This window comes from Chelonoidis abingdonii, chromosome 15 (genome assembly GCF_003597395.2).
Source record: "Chelonoidis abingdonii isolate Lonesome George chromosome 15, CheloAbing_2.0, whole genome shotgun sequence".
NCBI classification, from domain to species: Eukaryota; Metazoa; Chordata; order Testudines; family Testudinidae; genus Chelonoidis; species Chelonoidis abingdonii.
Genome location: NC_133783.1, coordinates 21,704,936 through 21,717,425, shown reverse-complemented (window position 1 = coordinate 21,717,425; position 12,490 = coordinate 21,704,936). Strand labels below are relative to the sequence as shown.

At 41.8% G+C, this 12,490-nt stretch overlaps 1 protein-coding gene across 5 annotated transcripts in view; it reads right to left on the bottom strand.

Annotated features, from left to right (window-relative positions):
* MYPN (myopalladin) overlaps positions 1-12,490 on the bottom strand; it is a 131,191-nt gene that overhangs the window by 63,659 nt on the left and 55,042 nt on the right. For all 5 annotated transcript variants that reach the window (XM_032795265.2, XM_032795261.1, XM_032795264.1 and 2 more), the window contains one exon: positions 9,173-9,287. In XM_032795265.2, coding sequence (XP_032651156.1) covers positions 9,173-9,287 — 115 coding nt within the window. The remainder of the gene's footprint in view (positions 1-9,172; positions 9,288-12,490) is intronic.

Sequence of the window (12,490 nt, the reverse complement as noted above, 5' to 3'; positions counted from 1 at the left end):
AAAAAGAGAGAGATCGCTCTCATAGCCTACTCACATACCCATTTGTCACTATCTACTCATGTTGCTCCTTGTGTCCCTTGAAAAAGACTTATCCCCACCCCTGCCCTCTGACACCAACACTGTATCTATTCTCGCATTTAAAAAACACGTGTAAAATATATCTGCAGTACCGAGCAGTACAGCAGTGGGAGTGCAAGCATAGGATAACCTCTCGAGATTGTTGAGCGCTTAAGCACACTGTGCGTGTGCATAACCTGGTCATAGCAAGTCTCTTAGACAGTGGTAAAAATCCTGGGAGCTGGCTGAAGCCTGAGCTAGTGCTCCCACCATTGTTACAGCTGTGAACGACTAGGTGGCTCTAATCAGGAAACATTCTTAGAAAAAAGACTAGGCCTAAGAGTAATTCTCTGACTGTTGAGACAGTCCATTATGGAGATTTGTCTTTCAGTAACTGACATCTATCTTAGCAGCTGTGCACTTCTAAACTTAAAATAAAATAAAAGTAGACAATGAATTGATATGGCAGATCTGATTATCCACAGTTAAGGCATAGTAAACATGCAGAGCTTTAAAGACATTATATACAAGTTTCTTCTAAAACTACTGACCATTTTTAAAAGTATGTTTGAATGAGTTAATCTCCAATTGGAAGCGAGCTTTGCAGGGGTGAAAGATGGCCTCACAAGAAATTTAAGGGAAATCCTATCCCCATTCAGTCAATGGAAGTTTTGGCATTGATTTCCATGGGGATCCCTTGACCTCTTCAATCCAATTTTGGATTGCAAATGTGAAATATATTGGCCCAGAAGGCCGGATTAACCATTTAGGCTAATAAGGCTATAGCTTGAGGCCTCTTATTTTTATAGGCCTAGCTGGTCAGGCAGGAGGCACGGCCAGGGGCTGCGTGAGGGAGGAGTGGGAGAGTAACCTTGCTTATTTAGCTCCTGCTGGAGCACGCCCCTGCCAAGCAGGAAAGGCAAAGCAGCCCTCGCTAGGAAGTACTAGCCAGAGCCATCCACAGCACTGCAGGAACACACTGACAGGTATCCGGTTAAAACACTGGTGACGGACACCAAAAATCCAGTTACCAACAGTAGGGTGACAGCAGATGGTCCAAATTTTATAGGGACAGTCCTGATTTTTGGGTGTTTTCCTTATATAGGCTCCTATAAACCCCCCACCCCTGTCCCGATTTTCATACTTCTGTCTTGTCACCTCTATTACCACGGGAACCGGATGCTGGCGTTGGTGTAGTTAAGCAGGCATGATGCCCGCCTCCCCCACTCTCCTCCCAATTTTCCGGAGCTCTGTTAGCTGTCAGGGAGAGAAGAGGCTTTTCTGTCATCTGCTCCACTGAGGCAGCAGGCATCTCCAGGAGCATGCCTTCTTGGGTCCTAAGTGGCTATCTCCTCACTTCTATGTGAACTGGGATCCCGTTTCTGTAATATGGTGAGTGCTGTGGGGGAAAAGGGGGAGCAGGGGAAGGGGCCGGCCGGGGGAAGAGGCAGTACCAGAGTGGCAGGGTGAGACGCTTGCAAGAGATCGTGCCGCCACTCTATCCAGCTCCAACCCAACTAGTGCCCTCCCTGTTTAAGGAACGAATTCGCCACACATCTGTAGGAAACAAAACAAACATCCCATTCTGGATACAGTACTTTAAAACTTTACAGTATCATGCCATCAAGGGGCTTCAGATTTATGATGGCACTGTGTCAATACCGATTGAACTGTAACTAAAATAAAAAAAATCCAATTTTTTTTTTCTTTGATGTACTTTTCGTACTGGGATGTCAGACCGCCAATTTCTTTCCTTATGCTCACTTGTTCCACAACGCACTTTGTACTTTTAAGAGTTGCAAAAGGTACTGGAGGAAGCTCAACACACAAAGTTGAAGGCTCTCCCCTCAATCTCCCTCAAGGATTTTAAATCCACTTGTTAGCAGCTATGATAGAAAGACTGGCTGAAGGCTAAAGAGGCAGGGTTCTGTTGATTTACTGGCCTCTAGCAGTCAGTCTTCATAAAAGTACCTCACATTTGATTTCTTTGAGTTTCATTCCACAAACTTAAAGTTACAATAAACCTGAAGTTAGTCATTTTTCTGCCCCAACTCAAACTACTTCTTTCCCCAGTGGCAAAATGTTGGTAAGCATGGACTGTGATTTGAGGAAGGATTAAGAAACCGGCCACATTCCTGCTGATAGTGAACACCTGTGTAGCCTTTTTGACTTCAGGGAGAAAAGGTTTTTGCACAAGAATAGATGTGGTCCCTTTGCTTTTTCACATCTGGTAGAACGACAGAATCTGGCATCACTTTCCTCCCCTAAACTCTGAGCACTTTAAGGAAAAAAAATAAGCCAAGTCTGCTTGATTTAACACTATGCAAATAAAACAGGAACCACCAGCCTTCCACAATACGCCATGACTGATGTAACAGGGTGTCACTACAGCAGCCTTGGTTGGACTGTTTTTTGAAAGATCCTTAATGGTTCATTTAAGATGCCTTGCTTTCAGCGAAGTTTTTTGTTCAAGGGGGAACAGAGAACACAACAAGGAATAGCCTGTTTTGTCAACTTCCTAGTCATTCAAAAGCTGAAAAAGGCTTTAGATTTAAAGTTGTTTAATGTTTTGAAGCGGTGATTTTGAAGAGCTAACATAGTACAGAAGTGCTCAAATATTAATGACTGGGGCAACCATCCTAAAGATATGTGTCCTTTCTAGCGGTTACCTTTTATCTTTGCAGAGGCTTAAAACAAAAAAATGCAGACAGTAAGGGGATGGTGCACACAGAACCATGCTTAAAAAAAACATCAATGTCAGAGCTGCTGATCACATTAGAATAGAACTAATATTAGTCCTCAAATGATTGAGGGGACAGACTAGATGACCTCTCAAGGTCCGGCGCTTCCAGTCCTATGATTTGTTATGATTCTTAATTGTGGAAGAGCTTGGTGACAGAATGGGCTGCATGGCTGAATCACTGGAGCATTAAATTACACAAACTCATGCATACCGACCGAAGAGGGTATTCCACCCCATGAAAACTCATGCCTCCTATACGTCTGTTAGTCTATAAGGTGCCACAGACTCTTTTTCTGCTTTTTGTCAGATCCAGACTAAAGGCTACCCCTCTGATACTACAACAAATTGGGTATCATCCCACAATAATATTTGGGTTCAATGTAAAACAGTAATTCAGTGTCACCTCAGATCAGTTGCAACACTGGAGGCATTTCAGAGGCAAACAGCCTAAAAATACATATGCAGCCAATGTTAATTTTCCATACTACTTCCTCTACTTCAGTGGATTTTACACCTGAGTCGTTTCCTTGTACCTAATAAAAGTGGCTGCTCCGAGACTGCAGTCAGAGTGAGATAGGGATGTGGTGTAGAGTCCAGAGCTTGGGGGAAACAGCTGCAGGGCTGGCTTGACACTGTGGCCATGTGGAGAGCTGAGGGTAGAAGCCACATGGTTGAAAGAGGGAGAGCAGGATGGGGAATGTGGCAATGTGCTCCTCATACAGATAAGCACTCACTACTAGGAGGACGGAGGCCTAAGAGAAGGACAGTGTAAGGCATTCCTCGTCCTACCTCTTACTCACGTATCTGTTTGAAGAATTGAATGGTAGTGAGAGAGAATAAACGTTGTTTAATCTTTACATAAATAAATATGTAACATACGTATATACGCATAAATGTTTGGACTGACTTATAATTTTTTTTGCAATATGTATTCATACTTAGGCCTTACTTCATTAGCTTAGGCTTCCCTCATCACCTTAATCCGGCCCTGATTCCACAGGGGTTTCTTCTTCTAAATTTGGTTTAACCACTCTTTACGTAAATTTGACAGATTTTAGTTTTACTTTTGAACAACCAATTTACTTTAATCACTTAGGCAGAAGCAAAATTCAATAAATAGTAGATAAAATCATTGCTCACATGTAGTTACAACTACAGCCACCTGTAAAATGGTGTATGATAGGCAAAAAGCCCCCATGATTTCTAATCAAATAAATCATAGCGTTCTTTCTAAGTAAAATGGAACAAAGCACAAAAAGAATTGGAGAAATGTTTGCCTGAAATTCTTGTTAATGAACTATAAATTGAAACCATTCAGGTATGTGTACCGAAGAAATCAAAACACATTTGGTTTCTTCCCTTAATAAAATCGTCTACAATTTTGGGTTTCCTTAATAAAATTGTTCTGCAAAGGGAGGTAAGCTAACACAGGCTTTAATAGCAGCATCGTAAGGGGAAAGCCTTACCGAGGCTGGAAGGGACCAGCTTTATGTTATAGTTAAGTGTGCTTTTGTGTTACTAGGCATGTCACAAAGTAAGATTAGTTGAGGAAACACGCATAGAACTTGCAAGAAAGAGCAGCAGGTTGCAGGAAGGAAGAGTTTGGAGAACTACGAGTAGGGTTGCAGGCATCCGGTTTTTTGACCAGAAAGCCGTTAAAAGGGACCTATGGCGGCTCCACTGCTGACAGACCATTAAAAGTCATTTGACCACCCCAGCTGGAGCAGGCAGGGTGCCTGCCCGGCTCTGTAGGCTCCAGAAGCTCCAGCATCTCCCTCTGCTTTCTAGGCTTAGGGGCAGCAAGGGAACTCTGCACACTGCTTCCCCTTCTCCCCCCCATGCCAGCTCTGTGGTTCTGGCCAATGGGAGCGTGGGGGTGGAGCAGACTGGAGAGGCCTGGCCGTGCCTCTGCCTAGAGCCAGACATGCCAGCAGCTTCCCAGGAGCCGCCTGAGGTAAACGCTGCCGAGCCGACACCCAAACGCCCCTCTCCAAGCCCAAGCCCGCCCAGCCGGACCCCTCCTGCACTCTGACCCGTCAATTTCATGCCCAGAGTCCCCTCCCTCCTGATCCCTAATTTCTGGCCCACTTTGAAGCCCAACCCCTGCCCAGAGCCCATACCCAATCTCAATCCCAATATCTCTGCACCAGCCTGGAGCCCCTCCACACCGCAAACTTTGGCCCGCAACCCCAGTCCGAGCCCTCCTGCACTCCAAACCCCTCATTGCTGGCCGTCCACCACCAGAGCAATCCCCAGCTGCAGCCCTCACCCCTCTTGGCAACCCAACTCCTACCCTAGTCCGGTGAAAATGAGCAAGGTGGGGGAAAGCAAGTGATAGGAGGGAGGGAAGATGGAGTGAAATGGGGTGCATGGCCAGGGGATCGTGGCAAGGGCAATAGGTTTTCGCAAAATAGAAAGTTGGCAACCCTAGGTAGAAGGAGCCAGTTTTGTGTGCAAGGACTAAAATGATAGCTAATAGCTGGCATTCTTAAATAATTTTCATAATAAAAAGCCTGTTTAGTTAACAGTCATGAGTTCTTTTCATGGCATTACTGCATGCGGTATGAGAAACAATGGGCGTTGGAGGATCCAGACCAGGAAATTTAAACTGGAGAACAAGTTGCTCTGTAGAAAGACTGGAAATGAAGTTCTTCCTGAATATGCTGTTGCTGTAACGCATTACTTTTTTAAAAGAGTTGTTGTACTATGTAACACTAGAAAGGGGGGACTGAATTCTCATTACAGGCATTGTATCTGCCATGGGTTACTGCATCAAGGCAAATGCCATATAGGCTGCCTGAGAGGTAGGTCTTTTTTAAGTAAGGCTTCCGATTTATAAAATACTTAGGGAGTGTTAATTCTTAGAAAACTTAAAATCATAACTGTGACCTTACTTGCCAAACAAACAGATTTACAGAGGTGAAATACCTCCCCACTTGACGCTTACTCAGCTGGGTGAGTGGAACAAAATGAAATATGCAGCGCAAGAGTTTTTCTATCTGCATTGCATAACTTGCTGACAGGAGCGGTTATGCAATTTCTTCGGGGGGACATGAAATAGCCCCAAATCAATACAATTATTTTTCAGTTTCACTCGGCGGGAGGAGGCTTTCACATTTCAACAAGGAGTCTCTTTACAACCAAACAAAAACTGAAATTGGATGCCTTTTCTGTTAGCACTGATGGACTTGCTTGCATGGCCCAGGCAATGCTGTCAACTGGGTTCACTTCAAAGGATCAGTTCTGTTCTTGTGAAGTCCAACAGCAAATTCCCATAGTTCAGTGATTGCATAGGTTTGAAGTTACCAGCTTAATTCCAGGAAAATGGAGAAATTTAATCATGGTTCAGCAGACCTATTTTATATAGGCATATAAAATCTGTTGTTGACTGATATTTTGAAAATGTTTGGTAGGGGCTATCAGTATAGCAGGATCCAGGCGTAGTAACAACGCAGAACTCCTCAATTGAGTTTTAGTTAATCAGAATTTAAGACCATGTGGGGAGTGTGAACCCAGGGTATGGCTACACTGGCAGTTTTCTGCAGGCGCTGGTAGCTTACAGCTTGCTAGTAACAGCTGTGTACGGCTAGCGCTGCAGTTGTCCACACTGACAGCGACCAGCGCTGGCAGTGTGTTCACACTTGCACCAGTTTTGCAGCGCTGTTGTGAGTGGTGCATTGTGGGCAGCTATCCACAGAGCACTGCATCCCATTTGGTCGCTGTGGGTGTGGAAGGACGGCAGGGTGCGGGGTCATTCCGCTTCCGTTCAACCACGGCCGTGTGCATCGCTCCCTTTTTGAGCAAACAGGAAGGGGATTTTTAAAATTCCTGGGGCATTTAAAGGGCGGGTCACCTGAGCCCAGGGCAGTGGAGTGCTAAGCGGTGACCAGAGAGGCTGAAAAGGTATGCTGGGATAAGTCCTAATACCCTGGAGGCCAATAAAAGAGCTGGTGAGCGTCCACACCTGATGAGCAGCGCTGCATCAGCAGCGCTGGATTCGCTACACCCGTAGCAGACCCAGGTGTACAGCCAGCGCTGCAGACAGGGAGTTGCAGCGCTGGCTGAGCTTTGTAAGTGTGGACACCTGCTAAGTTGCAGCGCTGTAACCCCCTCACCAGCGCTGCAACTTGCAAGTGTAGCCAAGGCCAGAGAGAGCAAGAATCAGGGAGCTGACAAGACATCCTCATGCTAAGAGCAGGTGGTAGCAAGGGGCCTCACCACCCTGGGTATCCCTGGAAAGCATCACAGAGAGGTTTTTTTGTACATAAGGGGCCAGATTTTTAAAGGTATTCAAGTGCTTAAAGATTCAAGTAGGCATTAGGTGGGCTTTTGTAAATCCCACCTGGAAACTACCTGCATCTTTGAGTGCCCAAATCTGGCCCAAGATGGCTAATTGTTTCACAGTAACTTGCTACTATATACAGACTTCTTATGCAGAAGTATAAACCTTTCAGTTTTTGTAAGTGAGATGTGCTAATAACTATGATAGAGAGCCTTTGGTTAACTAAACTGAGCCTCTGAAGTGAAAAAGACTTACAGAAATCACAAGATAATCTTATTTTGATAGCATATAGAGGCACATTTTCAGATGGCCTTTAATTTTGCTGAAGTAAATTGTGTATGCAACCATGGGAGCACAATTTCTGCGTTTTGTTTGCAAACTGGACATTTGCACACCTAACTACTCAACTTTTGTTTAATGCAAGTATAAAAGTACAAAATGAAAGGCCACTTCTGAAAATGTGGCCCTCAAAATCTGTAGGAGAAAAAAGCTGATGAACAATTAAGTCCTTAGAGTCCATAGGGGGAAAAAATGGTAAGAGATTATTTTCCAAGAAAAGATGGGTGAGTGAAAACTAGTTTGAATATCCTTAGAAACATCCTCCTCTCTGTACTGGTATAGTGTCACAGAATGAAACGCCTGTTCTCTTGTCAATCAGAACTGATAGACAGCATTTTGTCTCATGAGAGCATGCCTCATCTATATGATTTCACATAAGAAAATGGAAAAGATAATGAAGGTGTAGAGAATTTAACAAAGGAGGGCTTGTACCTACTGTGTCTAACACCTTTGTTATTATCCATTTTACTCCTTTCTAATGGACCTAGATGTCCAGTTAAATGGATATCTTTAATCTGTGCTATTGCCACCACAATTCCATTGCATAATTGCCATTATTTACATTGAACTTCCTGGAAGAAATTCAGCTCTCAGTTACAGTGGTGTACATGCAGAGTAACTCTGCTTTAAAGGAGTTGATTCAGCTATCCCCTAATGTAAGTGAGAGCTGAATTGGCTGCACTATTTTGTTAGCCCATTAAGTCATAAAATATAGTAAAAATTTGTTGTACAAATAATTTTTGCCAATATATTTCATACCTTTCCTAAATATTATATAGGTACAATGCAATACACCACTAACTATATGCACAGTAAAGTCCAGCCAAATAAATAGCTCATTTACACTCTTGGCAGAGTAGGCAAATGGGCTTCGACATAAAATTTTAAGGAAGCTGCTCATCAAGATTTCAGTCGTATCTGCTCACGACCTTTCAATTAAACAATATGGCTAGTGGTTTTCTTTACAGAGAGAAATAGTTTACTCTTAAAGGCAAATATTCTGCTTTCCTTCACAAAGGAGAAGAATTATAAGCTAAGATAAATTAGAAAACTCTAAACAAGAATATTAAAATATAAAATAATATGCTAAATAAAAACATTATAGAAACCATTTTAACACAAATCATAGCAGCTTCACTGAATTAAAATTAATTCCAAAGAGTTCCATCAGGAAAAAAGAGACTATATTACATGTTATGTCTGTCACTACTGAATGTGAACAAATCATCCTGTAATGTGAAGACACTAAAGAACTGACCTACATATGCAACTGCCCTTTACTATATGGAATGTCTGACCTGGTAGAGTGTGCATGGATTCCCTCTACTGGCTCAGATGATGTAGCTGCTCCTTTTGCTCACTGCCTCATAGTCATAGGGTATGGCTATGCTGCATTTAAAAACCCATGGCAGCAAATCTCAGACCCCAGGTCTACAGACCCGATCTCGCATTATGGAGCTAAAAAAGGCTGTTTAGTCGTTTGGGCTCTGGCTCTGAAACCCACCACTTTCCTGGCGCTTCCGATGCCTATGCTCTGGGGGCAAGAGGCTCCACTCTCTCTGCCATATGTTATATGGTTAGCTAGCAGTCATGACATCTATGTGTGCATGCAACAACGTATCATCATGAAGTTCAGAGCTATACGTCTATCAGACAGGCACATCATGTGTAAAAATTGAACTGTATAAGATGTATATTAAAAAAAAAAAGTTTTTTCTTAAATAGATCATATAGAATATTATCTCCTGTACCTGATAAACTGGCTGACCCACAGTAGATGGCACCTTTGATGTCTCTTGATGAGTGGTTGTAGTGTTAGTAGCAGGAGATGGTGCATTCAGAGAGACATCAGTTGGTTTCTGGACTCTGAAATATTTAAACAAACAAACAGTTTTTTCTAAAAATAAGCAGTGTGCTTTTATGTGTAGAGGATAGTATTGCATAGATGTTCTCTCTGATTAACTAGGCTCCCATAATATACACAGTATTACAATACTATAAAAACTTCATTTTAGTATTAACTTTAGGTCTCATCTAAATCAATATGATAAAGTCAATTTCACGTGGGAATATATATGTGGAGCTAATAATTTGCTGTATATGTGTGCCATATACTACTCAGGTGGCTGATTTAGTTTTACAGTATATTATAAAAACCAGCATAGATTAGCCAGTTTTGTGACCGTAAAACTGCTCCAGTCTATAGTGGGGGATTGGACTAGCGCAGAGCCAACTTTAGGAACAAGGGGTGCATACCATTCCTTCCTCAATTGTATTCAATGCTCCTTAGGCATGTGTGAGGATCTGGCCCTCAGAGTCTAACAGAAATGTTATTGTCCACTGTGACACAGAATAAATAATCTGGTTCTTAAAAAAGAACAGCAGGAATATCTTCACTTTGACAAAAATACTAAGAATTTTGGTAGCACATTTAACAGATGTAAATTTTTTTATTTCTGCTATGTCATTTCCATTTATAATTCAGCTGAATATGATAGCTGGGTCTGTTTTGTTTTTAGTGCTAAGTAAAAATGATTAAAACAAAGAGACAGTCTTCTTTTTCATTTTCTTTGGGCCATATGTGTGCCTTCTCTGGAAGGTATCAGAACCTTCCCAAGGAAGCCAGTCTCAAGAGTCTGAATAAACACTGCTGCAAACTGAGTATACAGCTTCAGAAAACATTGGTTTCTCATTTGCAAATGTGAGAGTTGTTAAGTTTTTAGCAGATGATGTAGTATTCATTTCCTTTAAATATAGAGTATTCAAGTTCATTTGATGACAGCTGGAAGCTGAGTAGCAAGAAAAGGAAATTCTGGTTATCCAACATCTAATCCAACATAAGCCTGTTCTTTGGGGACATCTAGCTACTAACTCAGAGCAGCATTCTCTTTACCAAGAATACTGGACTGCAGTACATGGCTTCAAAATCTAACGGAAGCAAGCAAGCTGGAGACAATCCGGTGATGTTTTCCCATCTCTTTAAGAGCAGGAAAATAGTTGACAGACCTGGAGGCATCCTCTAATAATCTTGCAAAAGAGAAGAACTGTTAGGAATGAGACCCTTAGAAAAGCCATTGCTAGTGCTGTGCAAAACTTTCATTATGAAACTTGAAGACTGGTGGAACTCTCCTGATTTCATATAGGGCTTTTGGTAAGGCAGGGCAAAACTTTTCAAATAATTTTATTTGCCAAAAAAATGCAGTTGATTTGTCAAATTCAGTTAATAGTTTCAGCCAAAACAAATGTTTAAAAAAAAAGTCCGAATGTTTTATTTCAACATTTTTGAAACAACATATTTTGACTTTTTGTTTTGAAATGACATTTCATTTTGAAATTCAGCTAGTCTTATTTAAAAAAACAAACAAGAACAACAGAAATAGAGGGTTTATAAAACACCCAAAGCAGAAACTAAACAAAAAAAGTTGGTTTAGTCACCAGGCTGAAAAATCAATTATTTGTTCAGCTCTAGCTTCATGTCAATTCCAAAATCTGAGGAAGATTCATGAACCAAGCCAACCTGAGTCATTTGAGGCTACATGTTCCTCTCTATGGTCTTCTGCTGCAGCAATACATTTTGAAAGAGCAGTACTGGCTTTGACTGACAATTTGGCAGCCAAACTGCCAAAAAAGGCTAAGAAATCATTGCAGTTAGGTTTGGAGTTAAAGAAAATCTTAGTGGTTTCAGCATTCAAGATGTAACCAGGGATGCTTTGATGTTTTCAGCACATACCTTGGCCTCCAATGTGGTGACCAGATGGCACCTCTCATTGCGAGCCTGGAAAGGTAATATACAGGCTGAAATCATGTTAGGGGCTTCATAATATTCAGAAAGTTGTTTATGAGGGGAGTCGTTTGACAAAATGATGGTGCAATCCTCTGATAAATTAAAAAAGACCTTACAAACCCCTCTTAACTGCAAATCTGGGAAAAGGAATAGCTGGTCTTATGATAGTCTACATATCCTTTTCATAACTACTCCTCTAAGTACAGAAGGCAAGACTACTGCAAAAGCAAATGGACCAAGGCTAAGTCTGAAAGGGGAGAAACAAATCTTCCTGCAATGCAAATTCCAACACTGGACATAATGCCTCACTAGTTCAGCAGAGTTCCTGCATTTTCCTGGAGTTATCCCTAGATAAAGTTCTTTCCCACTGTGAGGACGGAGACACAGAGTCTTGTGGTGAAAGAGGTTCCATGTTTGTTAAAATGCAGCTCAACCTATTCCTGTCTCTGTTCATTGTCAAATATGGCCTCTTGATAGGTGACTGCCAATCAACTTTGATGAAACCTGGCTAGAGGTATCAGCTTGTCCTTTGTCTTTGAGGAACAGGTTTACCCACTCCCCAGACTAGTCTGATAAACACATTTCAGTCATAATTTTGGCTTATGTTCATAATTTTACTTTATAATGAACCCTCAGAGGCAGAAGAGGATATAGGTATACCTATACAACATTCTAATCAGAGTCCCGTTGAAGGAGGGGCCCGCTCAAGTGACTCAGTCACTGATCCAAATGTTGCAACAGCATAGATATATAGTAAATTTCTGAAAGAGTCATCTTCAACAATCTCAGCGCTTCATTACAGTAGTTCAGCTATTGCATCTCCCTAAGGTGCAGAGAGCTTTGTCTTGGGATTTGAACATTGTGCTGCTCGATGCCTTAATGCAGGCACCCTTTGAACCTATGAAATCAGTTTCATTGTATTATCTGGCTATCAAAATGACCTTTTTGATCGCTATCACTTTGGCAAGAAGGGTGTCAGAGTAGGGAGCTTCGTCAGTTGATCTATCCTGCTGCAAGTTTCACAAAGATAAGGTGGTTTTGAAAATGGATCCCACCTTTATTCCAAAAGTAGATTTGATTTTTCATTAAGTAGAAGAGATCTCATTGCCTTCTTTTTGTCCACATCCGTCTCATCCAAAGAAGCAGCTATGGCATTAGCTGAATATAAGGAGAACTTTAAGTTTTGTCTGAAAAGAACTGCATAAGAAAAACAGCCTTGCTGGTCTTATTTCATAAAAAAAAAAAAAAAAAAAGCACTTAAGGCATCAGAATCATCAATCTCACA